Here is a 22731-nt window from a genome sequence, read left to right on the forward strand (position 1 = left end):
GATGAGGGAATTTTAAACATCATTGGAAACGACAATGATTGAGATGAGGACTCCGGCACCCGGTATAGACCAGAACAACTCCAGAAGTGACAGACGGATCTAAACGATGGTTCGGTGTGTGTCTTAATGCAGGATAGGACTAGGATCCAAAACTAACATTCTGGACTATATAGTTCCGAATACAAAAGCATAGAACACAAATATGACAGTTAGTTGTCCGAATAACGTTCTTTGGAATCAATTTGAGCGAGCCTAGAATTGATGCCGGTGGAATTGTAACTTTTTCACAATCCGAATGACAATTTAAAACAAAAACCTAGGCGCATGGAAAACTCGTTCGAATTTAACGTTGCAGTATCGAAATTGTTGTCTTAATTTGTTTCCAATATCAGTGTGTAACTGAAGATTACTTTCAATGTATGTTTGTTTTCATTGGACCAATGTGTGGTATTCCACATAATTGCAACATTGCCTTTTCAAAGAAACCCTTCAGAAAAAGTGACGGATATTAACCAGAAACCTTTAAAACTCATTAAAAAATATTTAATCATATTTTAAACAGAAACCATTTCTGGTTGATGGCTTCATTCGTTCCATTAAAATAATTATTTTCGATGGGCATCAGAACCATTACCACCACACAAAATATACACACGAGCGTGTGTAATTTAATCCGTCGGATGACACAAGTAAATTTTGTACGGGTTGTTTTTCGTTCAATGATTTATAATTATTAAATAAAAAAAAAATTGTTTTCTCAATTTGTTTTCCAGGAAGCCTTGCTGAAACGTTTGGGTGAGGGTGCCCATCCCTTTACATTGACCCTGACCGCCCAGGCACCACCCAGCGTACAATTAGTGCCGGCGAAACGTTACTATGGAGCACCAATTGGTACCAGTTATGATGTTCGCTGTTTTATTGGTAAGTTGAGAGTTTTTTTTTTAAATTCTGGTTAAGAAGATTTAAGGTCGATTTTTTGTTTCGTAAGAAGTAAAGGCTCTTTTTGGAATATTAAAAATATTTTTCGTTTTTCAAATTATGGATTTATGAAGTAATGAATATTTCAAAGAATTCGAAAAAGGGGGAATGGTTGTGTCGGAATCACTGATTTTCCTTGTAAGGGAATGTTGAAAAGGGTAGATGGACGGCTGGAATTTTTATTAAAATTGAAGAATGAACTTTTCATGGAAACATTTGATATTATGTTATTTTATGGATAAGGTCCCGATTTAAGAACACTGAAATTATTCCTGTGTATTTCAATTCCCATTAGATATTATTTACTACCTCTTAAATAGCAACGCATAAAAATGTCCTCTATTATTATAGAAATCATCATCAGCCGCCATAAAAATCCATTTTATTCTTTCCTGTATTTCACTCAGGCTCAGGTGCTAGAAAAAAACTCCTCAAAAATACAACAAATAAAACAAGAACCACTTAAATAAAATGTTATTGCCAATGTGTGTGTGTATGAATGGTGAACCCACACTTTAAAATGAATCGAAACCGCCGTTTCGCCATAAAAATAAAATAACCACAGCTCACATTACCCCCCCCCCCACACACACAAATAAAAAAAAAAACAAATAAAGGAGGAGAAATATATTTTCCTTTCGCACTTTTTCCTCTCGTATTATATTTATATAAACATTTTCCAACAACAACAACAGCAAATAACAAACATTTATGAGCTCTAGGCAAATAAACGAAGCAAGCGAACAAAAACATTATAGCGGAACTAAGAACAACAGCTGTGTTGGAAGGATATTAAACACAAGTAAGCAACTTGTGGCATAAAAAAAATCCGGAAACAGGACACACATTTCCCCCCATGCCCACCTAATGAACTGTGGCACATTGCGAAAGGACAACGATGACGACAACAACAATAAAAACTTGAAGATATATGACAAAAGGATAAAGTGGAATTGATTTTACAATTTATTTTATGATAGGCCAGTCGAATAGAGATGAGGAAGAAAAACAAAGAATGGACAGACCAACTGAGGCATGGATTTATTAAAGAATATTTTTCCAGGAACCACCTAGGCGTGGATATTAAAAAAAAAACATTTTTGCAGGAACCACCTAGGTGGAGATTTATTAAAGAATATTTTTCCATGAACCACCTAGGCATGGATTTATCTATACTAATAAAAGAGTAAAGTGATTGACTGACTGATTTAAAGATTCATCAACGCCCTGACGAAACGGCTGAAGCTAGAGTCTTGAAATTTTGGGTGAGTGTCACTCTTGGTCCAAAGGTGACAGATTAGGCGGGGTTTTTTGAAATTCATACTAGATAAATATGGTATTTGGCGAACCAGTAGAGCTAGAAATCTGAAATTTGGATTGAGGGTCACTAAATATATGTAGCAAAGGACTTTTTGGAAATTGGAACTATAAGTATTAGAAAAGTACTAAAATGTACTAAATTTGGTACAATTTTGTAGCATGTGAATGGATAGAGCTAAAAACTTGAAATTTGGAATGCAAATTAAGGTTGAGAATTAGGGTCGATATGAGGAGAGTTTGGTAAGCGTGTACTCATGTGTACTAAAAGTACTATATGGTACTATATTTGGTACAAATTTGATTTTTTGGAAATTTGTTACTTATGTGTACGAAAAGTACAAAATCGGTACAGTTTGGATTTGGGTGATCCTATAGAGCGGGAACAATGAAATTTGGAGTCAGGATCACTGTAGGGGTGTGGGATTGGGGTCAGGATTCAGTTTACGAAAATAATACTTATGGGTACTAAATGGTACTAAATTTGGTACAATTTGATTTTTAGGTGAACCAATAGAGCTAGAGTCATGAAATTTGGAGCCAGGATCACTGAGGGGTAAGATTGATATATCTAGGAAGTTTTAGAAATTTGTACTAATGTGTACTAAATATGGTAAAATTTGAATTGTGAGTGAACCGATAGAGTTGGAATCCTGAAACTTAAATTTGGGATCACTGTGGGGGTGTACTAAATTTGGTATAATTTAAATTGTGGGTGAAGCGATAGAGTAAGAATCCTGAAATTTTGATTTAGGATCACTGTGGAGGTGTAGGATTGGGGTATGTAGGAGGGTTTGGAAATTGGTACTACTATGTACTAAATTTAGTACGATTTGATTTTTTGGGTGAACCGATAGAGTTGGAATCTTGAAATTTTGATTTATGAACACTGTGGAGGTGTAGGATTGGGGTATGTTGGAAGATTTGGAAACTGGTACTACTATGTACTAAATTTAGTAGGGGAGAGGGGGGCACCTTTGAACGTGGGGCACCTTTGAACATCGCTCATAAAATCTTGGTTTAATATTTTTCCGACCAGCAACCACATTTTTGTATATGGCAATCTTGTTTTCTATATGCGTAAACCACTTTGGCTTGCTTTTTCAGCTGTCGAAAATTTGTGCATGGGTGGCCATGTTTTCTCAGTGTGATTGTAAACTTTTATTCATTTGGTTGTAAGGGCGCAGGAAGAATTATGTGATAGTTTTCTTTCGTCAAACAAATTTTTTGCATTCCAACAATCATTTCAAACATAACTAATGTAATTTCATTCATATATATTTATTACAAAAAAAGTTATTTTAAATTTCCGTAAAATGCCATGGGTGGGGCACCTTTGAACATGCCCATTAAACTCGAGCAAAAAAAGAAACTTTTGGCTTCGATTTCTCAAAATTTCAAATCGGTTAATAAGATTACGAAATTAACTGTATTTTTCACCATATTAATTTTTGTTTTTAAGTCATTTTATGTTTTAATAACTTTTGATCTAAATTTTTTATATTTTGAAAATTTTTTATATATTTTTTAATGAATTAATGCATTTCTGATATGTATTAATAAAATACATACATATTTGAACATAAACACTGTAAAAAACCATGTCGTTCAAAAATGTCAAGCCTTGTTCAAAGGTGCCCCCTGGGGGGGCAGTTTTGAACACTTTGAGTTCGTCCATTAAAACAGTAATAAAATATATTTATCAAGCTTATAGTATGTCATATGTATATTCATTTTAAAGGTTACATATGTACATATTAGATACAATTTATAAGAAACTAAAAATTATAAAATAAAAAATTTTATAAGGCTTGAAAGCAAAAAGTGTTCAAAGGTGCCCCCCTCTCCCCTACAATTTGAATTGTTCGTGAACCGATAGAATTGGAATCCTGAAAATTAGATTTAGTATCATTGTGGGGATGTTGGTTTGGGTTAAGTAGAAAGTTTTGGAAAATCGTACTACTGTGTACTAAATTTGGTACAATTTGAATTGTGGGTCAACCGATAAAGTTGGAATCCTGAAACTTGGAGTTAGAATGACTGTGAGGTGTAGGATTGGAGTATGTATGACCTTTCGGAAATTGGTACAACTATGCACTAAATTTGGTACAATTTGAATTGTGGTTGAATATATGGAGTTGGAATCCTGAAACTTGGATCTAGAATCACTGTCGGGGTGTAGGATTGGGTATTTAGGAAGTTTTGGAAATTCGTACTACTGTGCACTAAATTTGGTAAAATTTAAATTGTGGGTGAACCAATAAAGTTTGAATCCAGAAAATTTTATTTTGGAATCATTGTGGGGTTGTAGGATCGGGATATGTATGAAGTTTTGATGGATGGTTGAAGAGGGTACTTATGGAAATAATGCGTGCTAAATGAAAAATTTGGATTTGGGTGAACCTTTAGAGCTCGAATTATGAAATTTGGTACTACATGGTACTCAAATTTATATATTGAACATATATAACTAGAGTCTTAAAATTTTATATGGAATAAAGTTTTGGAAGTGGAACTGATGTATGGAAATATTTTATGAAATTAGTACATATTTATATAAAATGTACAAAATGGTACTAAATTTGGTATAATTTGCATTTAGTTGAGTGTATAGAGATGGAATTCTGAACATCGGAATTAGGAATACTATTGTAGTACAGGATTGATGTAGCTTTAAAAAATCGTACTTAGTTGTACGAAAAGTATTAAATGGTACTAAATTTGGTGCAAGATGGATTTAGGTGAACAGATAAAGCTGGAGTCGTCAAATTGGGAATTAAAATGACTGTTGGATTGTAGTTTGGAAAATGCGTAGTTATTGCTACAAAAAATTACTATATGGTACTAAATTTAGTAAAATTTGGATTTTACTTGAAAGGATAGAGCTGAAAACTTGAAATTTGAAATTATGATTACTGTTGAAGATCGAACTGTAAATACAATTTTGAAAACTCGTATTTATGTGTACGAAAAATACTAAACGGCACTAGATTTGGTACAATTTGGGTGGAGAGAGCTGGATACCTAAAATTAGGAATAGTAGTTGCTGTTGGAAATAGAATTGAGATATGGAAGCACAGTACACATATTTACTAAATGGTACTATATTTGGCACAACTTCATTATGTGTGAACGGATAGAGCTGGACCCCAGAATTTTGGAATTAAAATTACTGTTGGAGTGTAGGATTGACGTATGTTACGTATGTTTTTTTATACCCTTCACCACACTGTGGTACAGGGTATTATGTCTTTGTGCATATGTATGTAACAGGCAAAAGGAAACGAGATAGACACATGGTTCCTTTTGAGAATATGCATAGAATCACTTTCTAAGTCGATTTATACCTGTCCGTCTGTCTGTTCGTCCGTCTGTCCATGATGGTGTAAATGGTGTACCAAAGTAACTATATACCTTTCGATTTACACGAAATTTGGCACAACGTAATGAATTAGGTCTAGAATGATATCTGTTAAGTTTCCTGAAAATCGGTTCAGATTTAGATATAGCTCCCATATATTTTCGTCCGATTTAGCGTAAATGGTGTACCAAAGTAACTATATACCTTTCGATTTACACGAAATTTGGCATAACGTAACGAATTAGGTCCAGAATGATATGTGTGAAGTTTCCTGAAATTCGGTTCAGATTTAGATATAGCTCCCATATATATTCTCGTCCGATTTCATGTAAATGGTGCACCAAAGTCCCTATATATCTTTCGATTTGCACGAAATTTGGCACATCGTAATGAATGGAGTCTACAATGATGTGTGCAAAGTTTCCTGAAAATCGGTTCATATTTAGATATAGCTTCTATATATATTTTCGTCCGATTTTAAGTAAATAGAGCGCTAAAGTCCCTATATATCATTCAATTTGCAAGAAATTTGGCATAGCGTACTGAATTAAGTCTAGAATGATGAGTTGTAAGTTTCGGAAAAATCGGTTCAGATATCGATAAAGCTTGCATATATAGTTTCCTCCGATTTTATGTAAATGGTGCCATAAAGTCCCTATATATTCTTCTATTTGACGAAATCTGGCATAGCGTAATGAATTGAGTCTAAAATGATGAGCGGTAAGTTTCGGGAAAATCGGTTCAGATTTCGATATAGCTCCCATATATATTTTCGTCCGATTTAATGTAGATGGTGTACCAAAGTCTCTATATATCCTTTAAATTGCACGAAATTTGGCATAGCGTATTGAATTGAGTATATAATAATGTGTGGTAGGTTTCGGAAAAATCGGTTCAGATTTCGATATAGCCTACACATATACATATATATTCGTCCGATTTTACATAAGTGGTGCACCAAACTCCTAATGTTAGCTTCCATATGTATTTCGAACGGGTGTCTGATTGAAATTAAATTTTTAATACCGAATAGCGTGAATCAATTTTGCTATAAATCGTTTTCCATAAATTTGTACCATGGTACGCAAACGACTCTAAATCTGACCGAATGAAATTAAATTTATCATAGGTTGCAGAAAGACATGTGTATGTTCCTTCGAGGGAACATTGACATGCAATTGTAAGGATACATATGAGGATTATACCCAAAGTGGTGAAGGGTATCATATAGTCGGCCCAGTCCGACTTTTTCTACGTTCCTTACTGGTTTAGAAAGATTTTTTTCCAATAATTTTCTCCTGAGGTCGTCAATTCGTTGGTGTATTAAATAATATTTTTTTGGCCATAAAGGCGTGGATTTTTAAAGACTATTTTTTCCAAGCTCTAAAGTAGACGATGATTTATTATAGAATATTTTTGCCAAGCTCTGAAATAAGCGTGGATTTTTAAAGAATATTTTTGCCAAGCTCTAAAATATACACGCCTATTTCATATTTTTTTCATTTCTAAAACTTCTTTTAGAAAACCACGAAGTTTTCTAAAAGAAGTTTTGGTCTTCTATAAGAAGACCCTACAATTTTAGGAGAGCACTTCCTGGTCCCGAAAGAAGATCATCGGATCTTTTATAAGAACTCTATTTTGGTTCTTCTGCAAAAATATCCTTTTGGTCTTTAATAAAAAAAACCTTGTGATCTTCTCAGATTTATTGTCCTATTAAGCATTTAGTTGTTCCATTGGAAAACAACTTTCCATCGTTCAACCTGCAATTCCATGTAGTAATAAAAAAAGAACTTTTGCTTCACATTTAAAAAAATCACGTAAAAATTACATTTACTACTTAAAACTTTTACGCTTAGCTGGCACTCACACACAAATAGAAAACTTTGTGGTCTTTCCGGTAAAAATTACCAACTTTTTTGTTACTACTTTTCTATTTCTGTTGTTGTAGTTTTTGCAGTTATTTTCTTTGCGATGTGAACCTGTTTTCGAAAGCCAAATGCACTTTAACTTTAATGTGACCTCTGGGTTAAATGGACAGGCATAGAAACATGACTGTCTATTAATGTCAAACTGTCTATTTTAAGAAGGAAGATGTGGAGAAAAAGCGAGAATGGAAAGGAGGAAAAAGTGAAAAGAAAAAAGTTCATCTATGATAAGCACACACATACAGGCAAACACACACACATTCTCAGAGTGTTGCAAAAGGGAAAGGAAACAAAAGAAGGGGGATAGATTAAAAAAACACATTGTATGGCACGTTGGCTGGTTAAGGTGTTTTGGTATTGCCTATAAAATGAAATTTTCATGAATATTTTAAAAGGTTTTCAATGGGAAAACAAGAAAAAAGAAAAATAAACCAAATACGTTTGTATTGGGACCTATGCGGAATGAAGAATGAAAAAACCTACTTACAAAAAATTGTCCTTTGAATTTTAAATAACATGTTTCTCCTTCTCAATATCCTTTGATCCTTTTTTGTGGAATATTTCAATCATTTTATTTATTGCTTGTTTCTTTTGTTTCATTTCTTTTAACAGCCGATAAAACTGATGAAAAATTCCATCGTCGTGCTTCCGTTAAAATGGGTGTTCGTGTCATCTACCGCACTGATGTTTTCAATCATGGCATTCATGGTCCGGAAAATTTTGCAGCTCTCTTTAACAATCCCGTTTCCTCGCCACCCGTTACATTGGCCTGCACCCAGACCACAGCCGTTGCCTCGTCTTCATCAAATACCAGCACATCGGCAGCAGCGTCAGCGACATCTCATCATTCAAATTCAGCGGAAGCAGTGACAGCACATGGCCATCATGACTCGTCAACATCAGCATCCTCAGCAACAGTGGCACCCTCATCCACCGCCTCGTGTGGCGGCAAAAGCCGCAAATCTGAACGTGGAGATTCATTTCCCAAATTACGTCTATCACCGAAATCCTTTCGTTTTAGCAGCCGTTTTGGTCGCAGCAAAAGCGAAGTGGAAAAGTGTCCCAGTGATCCATTTTACAATTATAGTAAATCATTTCAGGAGGTAAGAATGTCATATGATGAAAAATTGTTCTTTATTGTTTTTTTCCATAGGAGGAGTATGTTTGAAAAAATGTTCGTCGGTTTTGCATGAGAAAATAAGTGAAGATTTTTAAATATATTTCGCTTTCGTATACAGAAGAAACGGCAAAAGAAGATTATATTATTTTTCGATTTAATTTTTTCAATCAGACCTCTTGGCTTCTTAAATGTTCCAATAATAGCTTTCTATCATCTAATTTAAGACTTTTAGGACATAATTAATATCCTCTAGTCTCCGATGAATATATCCACCGGAGACCAGAATTTTCCAAGACATGCGCATACATTGCTGCTATTTTAGAACGTATTGATATTGAAAATTATAAACATTGGCCCACGTATTTTGTATATCCCCCATAAAATGGTACTTTTTCAGTATTCGGTGTTTTGGGTTCTTTTTCGGATCGACTGTAATTTATTAGTCACTGCATAGCAAATTTCTTTACCCAAAATTGGTCAAAGTTTCGGGATATAACGTTACCTCCTGGATTTCGGTTATTTGAGGAGTTCAAGCACGTTTTTAATCTAATAGGCTGTAAATTGATATTTTGGCATTCTCATTGGGCAGAAAACATTAATTGATCGATATTGCCTAAAGTTTCGGGGTATAACCCAAATAACGATACTCCCATTATACGGTATTTTAAGGGATTTTGGTACATTTTCAAACGAATTGACGCTAATTTGATGAATTCTGATATTCATTAACAAAGTCCTTATATATTCCGTAAGAAAACCGCTTGGTCCTTTTTATACCCTTCACCACACTGTGGTACAGGGTATTATGTCTTTGTGCATATGTTTGTAACAGGCAAAAGGAAACAAGATAGACACATGGTTCCTTTTGAGAATATGCATAGAATCACTTTCTAAGTCGATTTATGCATGTCCGTCCGTCCGTCCGTCTGTCCGTCCGTCTGTCTGTCTGTCCATGTTAAATTGTAAACAAAGTACAGGTCGCATTTATGATCCGAATTGGATGAAATTTGGCATAGGTCACTTATTCGGCCCAAGGACGAACCCTATTGAAATTGGGAAAAATCGGTTCAGATTTAGATATAGCTCCCATATATATATTCAACCGATTTAATGTAAACGGTCCCTATATATCTTTCGATTTGCACGAAATTTGGTACAGCCTAATCATTTAGGTCTAGAATGATGTCTCCCAAGTTTCGTGAAAATCGGTCCAGATTTAGATATAGCTCCCATATATAGTTTCGTCCGATTTCATGTAAATGGTGCCCCAAAGTCCCTATATATCTTTTGATTTGCACGAAATTTGGTATAACGTGCTGAATTAAGCCTAGAGTGATGTATGCCAAGTTTGGAGAAAATCGGTCCAGATTTAGATATGACTCCCATATATAGTTTCCTCCGATTTCATGTAAATGGTGCCCCAAAGTCCCTATATATCTTTCGATTTGCACGAAATTTGGTACAGCCTAATCATTTAGGTCTAGAATGATGTCTGCCAAGTTTCGTGAAATTCGGTCCAGATTTAGATATAGCTCCCATACATAGTTTCGTCCGATTTCATGTAAATAGTGCCCAAAGTCCCTATATATCTTCTGATTTGCACGAAATTTGGTATAACGTGCTGAATTAAGCATAGAGTGATGTATGCCAAGTTTGGAGAAAATCGGTCCAGATTTAGATATAGCTCCCATATATAGTTTCGTCCGATTTCATGTAAATGGTGCCCCAAAGTTCCTATATATCTTTCGATTTGCACGAAATTTGGTACAGCCTAATCATTTCGGTCTAGAATGATGTCTGCCAAGTTTCGTGAAAATCGGTCCAGATTTAGATATAGCTCGCATATATAGTTTCGTCCGATTTCATGTAAATAGTGCCCAAAGTTCCTATATATCTTCTGATTTGCACGAAATTTGGCATAACGTACTGAATTAAGCCTAGAGGGATGTCTGCCAAGTTTGGAGAAAATCGGTCCAGATTTAAATATAGCTCCCATATATAGTTTCGTCCGATTTGATGTAAATGGTCCACCAAAGTCGCTAAATATCTTCCGATTTGCACGAATTTCGGCATAACGTACTGAATTGAGTCTAGAATGATGTCTGCAAGTTTCGTGAAAATCGGTCCAGATTTAGATATAGCTCCCATATATAGTTTCGTCCGATTTCATGTAAATGGTGCCCCAAAGTCCCTATATATCTTTTGATTTGCACGAAATTTGGCATAATGTACTGAATTGAGTCTAGAATGATGTCTGCCAAGTTTCGTGAAAATAGGTCAAGATTTAGATATAGCTCCCATATATAGTTTCGTCCGATTTCATGTAAAAGGTGCACCAAAGTCCCTATATATCCTCGATTTGCACGAAATTTGGCATAACGTATTTAATTGAGCCTAGAATGATGTCTGCCAAGTTTCGTGAAAATCGGTCCAGATTTAGATATAGCTCCCTTTTATTATAGATTGATGTTAAGTAATTGACGTACTAAGGAACCAATTGGAACAAAACGTTCTGAAAGTTGCATAACGTAACCTGTGACAAGTTTGTTTGAAATCGCTCAATATTTGGATAGATATATATATTTTCGCTTCCACATTTCAAGTAAATTGGGCATCAAACTCCTCTTGTTAGTCAGATTGACATCAAATTTTGCACAACTTAAAAAATTGAGCATAGAATTACGTAGTTGCGTTTTCTAGAAGTGCAGACATAGCACAACGGATGACCTATTTATATTTGTTTGAAGTCGATTGACATACATTATGGATAGATCTAGGTAGATTCACATTTGGATAAATATCACATTTTTTTCATCCAATTTTATGTTATAGTCCTGCTTAATATACCCATAGTGGTGAAGGGTATCATATAGTCGGCCCCGTCCGACTTTACTACTTTCCTTACTGGTTTATAAGTAGACCTTCAAGAAGACTTCTTTGTCTCCTAAAAGAAACCACTTTGCTCTTCTATAAGAAATACTCTTGGTATTTCCTAAGTAGACACCCTTGTCATCCATAAGAATATTAATTGGTTCTCATAAGGTATACCTTTAGTCTTCTACAAGAAAACATATAGATATTCTCTATGAATAGCTATCGTTTTCTATGAGACGAATACAAGTAGACATTCTATAAAAAGCCTAATATCTGAATATCCTTTATAAGAAATTCCTTTTATTTTCTAGAATTTTTATGAATATTTAAAAGTCATTTTGAAAAGGAAACGGATAATTAAAAAAGACTTATCTCTGATTTTTAATTTATTTTGTGGACTTAACAATTGGAGCACTAAATTTTTTGTCCTCTACCAGTGGAAGGCGGCTTTATTATACCCAATCATTCTCGGTTTCAGAACATTGAATATATATTTCGAAATTAAAACTATTCAGAAACGTTATTTTGAATTTCGGAGAATGAAATACCTTCTGATCGAATACTGTTAACAAAGACCAATATTTTAATCACCCCTATTCCTTATATCGTCGTCGTTGTCGACGTCGTTTCTTTGTCGACATCACTTCGTATCGACATCGACATCACTTCGACATTAATTTGGTATTCCGTAACGCTCATGCGACGATGTCGGCTATTTATCGATAATATCAACAAAACAAAAAACACATCTCTAAAATTGTAGTCAGCTGTTTATTTTGTTTGATATTTTGGCTTAAGTTGAGTTTAGGGGGTTATCTTCAATTTTTCTGAAATTTTACCACATTTTACCGATGATGGTAATATTGCATTCGTCATAAATAGCCGTCCAAGAATGGTTATTGAAAAAAATAGTTGAAACAAGTGAAAAAGCGTTAAGTTCGACCGGGCCGAACTTTGGATACCCTCCACCATAGATATACTGGCAGGTATGAAAATATAGGGAACATACCAAAAATGGACCTATACCGACATTTCTACAAACCGATTATGTAAACAATAATTTTGTAATAGAAAATTATACCCTCAGCCTTATGGCTAATTAGTGTGTATACACTTTTACACGGTGAAAATGTGCCTCATCGAAATATTGGTTCTAGACCCCATGTTTCTTTGGACCAAATCCGTTTCAGAAAAATTTGATTTCATCCCATCTGATTATTTCTTCCAAACTTAGTTCAAGTCCGAATTTGGGGAATATCGGGCCATGCCTTCTGGTACCTCCCACACAGGGGCTACGGCTAAGCCTAAATGCGGGTTATAGTTCACATATAGTTCATTATCGAACCGTATGTTCTAGTTTTTTATCTCGATCTCCTTCGCAGGTGAAATGATTACATCAGAGTGTTAGAACCAAACCCAAAACGCGGAAAAATCAGATAATTATTTTAATATAAAAAATGGGGTTATATGGGGACTACCCGCAAAAGGGGTTGACTATGAATAATTTTTGGTAGGGATATTTGTTACCATATACGGCTACAAAATACCAAATTTCAGGGAATTCGGTTGAAAAACGCGCTCAAGAACCTCAAAATACCGAAATTTTGGGGGTACCTATATATGGGGGCTACTAGAAAAAATGGACTTATATTTAAATTTTAGTAGTGATATTTGGTACCCAATAAAATCCCAATATACCAAATTTCTGCGAATTCGGATGAAAAACGCCCTCAAGAACCCCAAAATACCGAAATTTGGGGTACCCTTATATGGGAGCTACCAGAAAAAATGGACTTATATTTTTAATTTTTATTGAAGATATTTGGTACCTAATAAGAATCCAATGTACCAAATTTCATCGAATTCGGTTGAAAAACGCCCTCAAGAACTCCAAAATACCGAAATTTGGGGGTACCCTTATATGGGAGCTACCAGAAAAAATGGACTTATATTTATAATTTTTAGTGGACATATTTGGTACCCAATAAGAACCCAATGTACCAAATTTCAGAGAATTCGGTTGAAAAACGCACTTAAGAACCCCAAAATACCGAAAATTGGGGGTACCCTTATATGGGGGCTACCCGAAAAAATGGACCGATGTTAATAATTTTTTGTGGAGATATTTGGAACCTATTAAGAACTTAAAATACTAAATTACAGACAATTCGGTGAAAAAATACGATCAAAAACCCCCAAAATACTGAAAATCCGTAGGTACCGTTATATGGGGGCTACCAGAAAAAGTGGACTTATATTTATATGTTTTTGTGGAGACATTTAGTACCCAATAAGAACTCAATGTACCAAATTTCAGCGTATTCGGTTGAAAAACGTGCTCAAGAACCCCAAAATACTGAGAATTGGCAGGTACTGTTATACGAACTTGACCTGCCTGCAGACAAAAGACAACCCTATGCAAAATTTTAGCACCCTATCTCAATTCCTTCAGAAGATAGCGTGATTACAACAGACGGACGGACAGACGGACGGACACGGCTAGATCGTCTTAGAATTTTATCCTGATCAAGAATATATATACTTTATAGGGTCGGAATTTAATATTTCGATGAGTTACAAACGGAATGACAAAATTAATATACCCTCCATACTATGGTGGAGGGTATAAAAATAGATTTAGTGGAATGTCTTAAATCACAGACCGAAGGCCGGCTATTTTGAATAATATTTAATTAACGAATTTATGTAAAAATATAATGTGAACGCTTTACAACCATACCAATATTACCTTCATCGGTCTATAAATGACGAACTTATGAACAGAGGAATTTCGGAACTTCAAGGGTCTATATTTTGCGGATGTTTGGCTTTTCCCAAGAAAATCATAAATTTTCGTGATAAGGGAGACGAGACCTACGTGTGGTAAAAATGTCATCCAAGATGAGCCTTTAAACTAGAACATAGAATTACTTTTTGAGTCGATTTATGCACCTCCGTTCCGTTCATGTATTATTTTAAACATGTTACATGATTCGAATGGGAAAAAATTTGGTACACTCCATCCGAATTGGACGGCCCTTTATTTGGCAAAAAGACGAGCCCAAATCGGTTCAGATTTATATATAGATCTAATATATTTTTCTTTATTTATTTACACCTAATTTTGCATTACGCAATGAATAGATTTTAGAATGATATATCCTGTTCTTGTTCGGTCATGTTTTTTTTTAATTTCTTAAAAAACTTGTTTCAATACTTGAGTCGTTAACTAAAACAATGACGAAGAAATCTTCGACATCATCGTCGTCACAGAATACCAAAAATGTTTCAATAGTTATCGATAAATGTCGACAACGATGTAGGGAATACCAATTTGCAATAGACGACTCTCTACGTTGTCGTTTCGTGTCGACGGTGACATACGGAATAGGGGTGAATATATAGTCTACACAGATCCCGTATATAGATTCTTCCCTATTTTAAGTATTTTGAATTTATTAGCCTTTATATAGGTTATGCCATTGTCTATTTCCCCTGGAGATAACAAAACAATTGGGTGATTGCCAACAAAACGGAATAATTCGGGTAATATTATATGAGGGATATCCTGAAAAGTGGGCCAATATTAATAATTTGCGACAGGATTATGTGATATCCAATCACTATCTAAATTCGAAAAAAACAGCCAATTCGGTGAAAAAGCGTGCCCAAACACCCAAAAATACTGACATTTGCTAGGAACTGGTAGCACACGTAAATAGAAAACTAAGTACCAAATTACAGCCAATTCGTTTGAAAAATCGTGTCTATACTAGCCACAATACCGAAATTTGGGGTCTACCGTTATATTTGGAAATAGTATAAACTTAATATTTCTTCCAATTTGAAATCAATTTCGAATATAAGGAATATAGATCCACTGCTTCTGGTTTATAATACCATTTGAACGAAATATCCGATTTGACCCTAACTTTGCATAACGATATGTCATTATATAACCCATATCATGCCTAAATATATGATGCATTGCCAAATTATTAAAATTTTGCATATCATCTTGTCTCCTTTTTTGTTCAGGGGACACAGAATGCTGAGGTTCCAATCATTGGGCATGCATTCCTCTACTCAAATTGTAAAAATGAGCTGGTGCATGCTCCTGACTAGCATCTGACTACCGGTGTTGAACAGTTTGGCTGGTAATCCATCGGCACCTGCTACTTTATTGTTCTTCAGCCGTTTAATTGCTACTCCCACCTCATTTTGGCTAGGTGGTATACAATCTATACCGCCATCTCTTATTGATTCTGGGGTATCTTCTTCATCGCCACTATTTGATACCAGAAGCTTTTAAAAATGCTCTTTCCAGATCTTCAACACGCTATATGTATCTATATTCATCTCTACAGGAGGAAGTGCCTGCACCAAAGCCTTCGGTTTGGTGTTTTAGTGGTTGGTAGAATTTCCTGATTTCACTCTGATTCCTCACCAAACACTAAATAAAATTCCTAATCGAATGGTACCCACTAGGTAATTACGATTTTGTAATGCAAAATAACCAACTTTACGATTTTGAAAACACTCCTCATCTGGACAATATTTCACATTGTCAAGCGCAAATGACAAAATACTGAAAGTCAACCACAATTCATAGATCGAATAAATTTTGTTGGGTACTATTAACACAAAGCAAAAGAGAATACGATTTTGGGAACGAGTGTATAACAAGCCTGTTAAATAAATCATTCTTGGCTCCATCATCCCTTGTTTGCGCAATACACATTTGACCGGAATTATAATACTTCGTGGGTTTCAACCATAGCTGAGGTTTACAACTGCTTTTTGACTTATCTACCTTTCTGTTGACTGTTGGTTGCACAAAATCCTGGTTCACAGCCGATGGAACCACAACGTAGAGCAGGATAGCTATTTCGAATTATAAAGCTTTTCAATTAATTCACTTAAATCACTTGTGTGCCCCACACTGGAGGGGAGGGGCTTCATATTATTCTAAATCAGAGAGTGTAAATTTTCTAATAATAAAATGGAAATTACACGTCACTGTGATTTTACTCGGAAGAGCCAACGAAAAAACCCAATAAAAAACTGTATCAACAACTTGAATATAAACAAAGAAAATTATTGGATGCAGTGGCGGAATTGTTGGGCAGAAATTTTTAAATAAATATTCCAGCACCCAGGCAAAGCATAAGTATTCAAATCGAAAACACCCATACAAAGAGGTCTTCGCAGCAAAATGGCTAAAGTTTTATATTTCGCAATAGTCATCTTGATATATGGCATGGTTTCATCGACAATGACCCAGGACAATGGATAACCCACAGCCAACATGGAGGTAGATAAGTCGTCAGTCAGTTGCAACAAATCAGCCACTACAGTGAATGGCATCCCCATCCATTGTGCCGGTCAATTAATAATCAAAGAGGAATTTGTAGGCACCTCCCTGAATCCACAAAAATGGACAGCGGAAAGACGTATTCCTCACTCACCAGATTATGAATTCAACTTCTATCTTGACGATGTGGAGGATGTGCTCAAGGTTGAAAAAGGCATTGTTCGTATCAAACCAAAATCAACCGAACAACATTTTGGGGAAATTTGAAACTGAACGGGCACCATTAAATTTGGGATTGAATTGTACCGGCGATATGGATTCCAGGGAATGTTCCATTGAACCAACATTTGTTGATATTATTCCACCCTATATATCTGCTCAGTTTACATCCAAGAATAAATTCGCCTTTAAATATGGTCATGTTGAGGTTCGCGCCAAAATGCCACGGGCCATGTGGGTGTATCCTCAGCTGTGATTGCAGCCGAATAATCCACGATACGGCATGAAACGTTATAATTCCGGTCAAATGCGTATTGGCCAGACAAGGGATGATGGGCCGAAGAAAGATTTAATTACCGGACTTGTGATACACTCATTCCCCGAATTGTATTCCCTACTGTTTTGTATCAACAGTACCACACAAAACTTTTCCGATGAGTTCCATAATTATAAAATGTTGTGGACACCCAATATGATAACATTCTCACTGGACAATGTGGAATATTGCCGCTATGAAGTGAACAGCGATGAGGAGAGTTTTCAAAATCGTAAAGTTGGTTATAAGCAGTTACCAAATCGTAATTTCCTACAGCGGGGTACCAAATGGGCACCATTTGATCAGGAATTTTATTTGGTGTTCGGTGAGGCAATTGGTGGATTTTTCAATTTTCATGATAACGCATGGTCAGAGCCGAAACCATGGCAAGGTGGAGAGACGTATGCAATGATGAAATTCCGTAATGCCTTTGAAACGAATACAACATGATTAGATCGGGCCGATTTGGAAATTGATTATGTTAAAGTTTATTCAGTGTAGAATTTAAAAAAAAATCAATAATATACATATATTCTGAATAGAGAAGTTTTGGAAAAAATTGAAAAATATTTAATAAATTAATTTGAAATAAAAATATTATTTTTTGTAAATTTTTCTGTATAAAAAAATTTCCTCAGTGTGAACTGAGGTCTACGAATTTTTTTCTATAGAAAAAAATCGAGACCTGAGGTCTACGAATTTTTTCTATAGAAAAAAAATCGAGAACTGAGGTCTACGAATTTTTTCTATAGAAAAAAATCGAGAACTGAGGTCTACGAATTTTTTCTATAGAAAAAAATTGTACCTCAGTGTGAACTGAGGTCTGCGGATTTTTTCTATAGAAAAAAATTATACCTCAGTGTGAACTGAGGTCTGCGGATTTTTTTCTATAGAAAAAAATTGAACCTCAGTGTGAACTGAGGTCTGCGGATTTTTTTCTATAGAAAAAAATTGTACCTCAGTGTGAACTGAGGTCTGCGGATTTTTTTCTATAGAAAAAAATTGAACCTCAGTATGAACTGAGGTCTGCGGATTTTTTTCTATAGAAAAAAATTGAACCTCAGTATGAACTGAGGTCTGCGAGAATTTTTTCCTATAGAAAAAAAATTGTACCTCAGTGTGAACTGAGGTCTGCGAGAATTTTTTTCTATAGAAAAAAATGTACCTCAGTGTGAACTGAGGTCTGCGAGAATTTTTTTCTATAGAAAAAAAATGTACCTCAGTGTGAACTGAGGTCTGCGAGAATTTTTTTCTATCAAAAAAATTGTACCTCAGTGTGAACTGAGGTCTGCGAGAATTTTTTTCTATAGAAAAAAATTGTACCTCAGTGTGAACTGAGGTCTGCGAGAATTTTTTTCTATAGAAAAAAATTGTACCTCAGTGTGAACTGAGGTCTGCGAGAATTTTTTTCTATAGAAAAAAAATTGTACCTCAGTGTGAACTGAGGTCTGTGAATTTTTTTCTATAGAAAAAAAAATTGTACCTCAGTGTGAACTGAGGTCTGTGAATTTTTTTCTATAGAAAAAAAAATTGTACCTCAGTGTGAACTGAGGTCTGTGAATTTTTTTCTATAGAAAAAAATTGTACCTTAGTGTGAACTGAGGTCTGTGAATTTTTGTCTATAGAAAAAAATTGTACCTCAGTGTGAACTGAGGTCTGCGAGAATTTTTTTCTATAGAAAAAAATTGTACCTCAGTGTGAACTGAGGTCTGTGAATTTTTGTCTATAGAAAAAAATTGTACCTCAGTGTGAACTGAGGTCTGTGATTTTTTTTTCTATAGAAAAACAAAATCCGATTATACCTCTTGAGGTGCTACAAATAAAATTTTTAATGGGATTCTTCGAAATTTAATCCCACTTAAATATATTTTTCCATTTCAATTAAAATCCTACCCCTTTCACTCCCCACCCTCTTGATGGCTGTCTTTCCATTGCAAAGAAACTTAATCACATTTCCAAACCTCATTAAATTTTCACCTTTCTTTACTAATTGTGGTTATTAAATGTTATTATCGAGCTTTTTGTTCTCTAAAGGCAAGTAAATGCTGCATTTTCCTGCTGATTCTTTGAAAGATTTCCCAGTCAATGGATGACTGAATGGCAAGAGTTATGATGATGATGATGGCCAAAGAAACAGCAAAGAAAAAGGCACAACGTTTTGAAATCGAATGCCGGCAGAATGCAACAACCACTAATTGAATTTTTCTGGGTGGGAGAGGGTGTTTGTGTCCTCAACATTGCGGATGTTCATTTCACTTCACCGCAACATCTTTGTAAACACTCGGGTTTTTTCTTCGTCCTCCTACACCATTACTGTTTTCCATCTTCGTTTTCTTCATTATAGCATCAAACTTGTTGTCTTATCATGGTGTTTCTTTTTTTCTTCTTCTTCTCGTTTTTTCTTTGTGGTTGTGTTTCTTGCTATCTGCAATGTAATTATAACAACAACTACAACGACAACATCCGTTTGGGGCCATAATGGATGTCCTGGTTTGTTTTGCTGTTGCCACTGCCGTTCCAATTTTGTTGCAAAAACATTGATGACGTTCTTTGCATTTGCCAATCTACGGATATGCTCCTGCTGCCGACCCCACTCCTCATCCAACCGCCATTGCACACAGTATGACAGTGTAGCCGGTGTTACCAGCTGCCCCAGCACCGGTGGGCCACAAGGTGCCGTGGACAAACCTTTCCTCCTGCAAGATGGTCGTGTCGGATTACGTGCCAGTTTGGATAAGGCCTGGTATACCCATGGCGAAGATGTCTGTGTGACCATAAATATACGCAACGATAGCAGGAAGACAGTACGCAAAGTTCGGGTAAGTTAACTGCAAAAAAAAACTATAGATAAAAGTAAAAAGTAACTTGAAAAGTGTTTCCATCCTCCTCAGTTCATTCAGCGGAATCTAGTAAAGTGTTATCCGTGATTAAATATTTTGAAAAGCCATAACGAAGTTGGGGTTTTTGTCGCGCTCTTTTTTGTTTTGTGGTAATGAAATGAAAATAATGGAAGAATGTGCAAATACCAAGGATCCACATCATTACATTAAATAGTAATTTTATACTGGGATGTGGGTGTGTTCTTTTCTGGAATATAAAAATAAACAAATAAAAATGTTTAAAAGCATTTGCAGATAATGAACATTTTAAAATTGAAAAGTGTAAAAAGCGAAAATAATTCCGTTAATTTTAAAATAATATAAAATAATGGGATGATATATTTAGTTCCGCATCGAAATATTGATAATGGAATAATTTTTCCATTAGGTTGGCATTATTATTATGAATAATATTCTGTTCCGATATTTATATTTGAGATTTATTTTTCAAACATCCGACCGATTTCTTTGGCTTGACATATAGTCTCTTACAAAAATGTAACATTTTCTGAAATTTGCCGAACGATACTCACATGAAATCTTTTACCATCATATAAATGATTTGTACCTTAGATACGCCTGCAAAAAATATTTATAAAGTCTGTAATTATAACTTTCAAAGAGTACGCAGAAAATTATTATCCTGAATAGACCTTCGAAAATGTTGGCCATTGTAGTATTATATATGTTATTTTTTTCCCACAAAACTTGGCCGATTTGTTGGCCAGATCCCATGCGCCATATAACTATCGTCCTTTTTCTGAGCCGGAGCTACGTAAAAATAATAGAAAGCCCCGATTGCGCTAACTGAGATCCGCTCTTTTATTACAAATTATAATCGACATATGAAAGGAGGCACATAAATATATCGATAGGTTCTTGGTAGGCATTCAAAATTAATTAAATTGATAGGGACCTTTATATGAGGACTATTTTACTGCATTATGTCTATGTGTATTCCAAATTACAGATACTCAGGTAGGAAGTTTGGGGTAGGAACTTCAACATACCGAACATTTGTATAGAGGCTAAATTGAATAATTTCTGAAAATTAGTTTTTCTTCATCAGAAACCACTTCGTCAAGAAATTTCGGTTAAAAACTTAATAATTCCTGAAATGGGTCCGGACCTTTATGTGGAAGTTATATCAAAACCTTGACCTATATAAACAATTTCTGCAACAATGTGTTTTATCCTCCAATCACCTGGAATGCCATATTGCAGCCACCAAATGCTGTTGGTAAATACTGACAATGGGGTGCTATCCTTGTATGGGAGCTTTGTCGAAACTTGGGCCTATTCATATATGGGAAAATCACGACCTCTGAGAAACGCAAATCGATATTGATAATTTTTGGTATGAGGATTTAACACCCCATGGCAACCTGAAAATCCAAATTAGAGCCAGTTCGTTTTAAAAACAAGGCCAAACCCCTACCTCCCAACAACCGAATAATACGAAAAACCAGTGAGCGGAGCAGTATAGTCGGACGGGGCCGACCTTATGATACCCTACACAACTTCCACGAAAATCTAACTTTCTATGGTTCTATATTCAGAGCTTTGCCAATATTTTGCGATCTAATTCTAATATTCAGTAGACGGGGACTGTACTTGTCTAGATTCTCTTTACCGTGGGTTATGTAGCGATGTTGGGCTTTCAATTGTAGCCTATGGGTCGAATCGAAGAACGCCCAAAAAAATAAGTTTTCGGCCCCCTTCATCCCAAAATTATTATCTGATCATCACCGAAAATTATAGGCGTTGTCCTGGACCATAACTGGAATCTAATGGAAAATTTCAAAGCGATCAGCTATATTTCCGCCTTCTAGTGTGGTAATGGGTTACTAAATAATATCTAAATACGTAAGCACCTGTAAATATTTACGTGTAACGCCCACATCGGAGTACATACGACCATATAATTGGTATCAATTTAAAGGTCAACCACTCCTCTTCAACATATGGCCAACTTCTCGGGTCTAGGTCCTTCAGGAGCAAATATATACGCCATACAATACAAATTTTGTCATTTTTCACACAAAAGTCAGGGTTCATTTGACCCGCCAAATATTGACCAATCCCCTTCTCCATGTAAAATTTCGCGATGTTTTGGCCATGTTTGCGGCTTCTGGAGCGACCGGAAAAACGGACAAAAATTAAGTATTTGGTTTATTTCATCCTCTAAATATTAACCGATCTTTATCAAAAACAATAGGGGTCTTCAATGGTCAGAACCCATCCTACATGCAAAATTTCGTGAAGATTGGTTCATAACTGTGGCCTGTATCGTGTTTACATTATATAATGGACAGACGGACAGACGGACGGACACACATGTCTAGATCGACTAAGCTAGTCGAGATATGACGATCGGTATACTTAAAGGTGGGTCTAGGACCAATATTTCGCGGCGTTACAAACTCTT

At 35.4% G+C, this 22731-nt stretch overlaps 1 protein-coding gene across 1 annotated transcript; it reads left to right on the forward strand.

Annotated features, from left to right (window-relative positions):
- Positions 1-773: 773 nt before the first annotated feature.
- Positions 774-20243, forward strand: LOC133327356 (uncharacterized; the record flags this gene model as incomplete). The annotated part of the gene is made up of 3 exons (XM_061535916.1): positions 774-921; positions 8194-8684; positions 20046-20243. Coding segments are annotated over 3 exons (837 nt in total), but the record flags the coding sequence as incomplete, so codon positions are not given.
- Between the last annotated feature and the right edge of the window lie 2488 nt (positions 20244-22731).

Source organism: Musca vetustissima, unplaced genomic scaffold (genome assembly GCF_032173495.1).
Source record: "Musca vetustissima isolate MV318-11 ecotype Yass unplaced genomic scaffold, APGP_CSIRO_Mvet_v1 utg80188, whole genome shotgun sequence".
NCBI lineage: Eukaryota > Metazoa > Arthropoda > Insecta > Diptera > Muscidae > Musca > Musca vetustissima.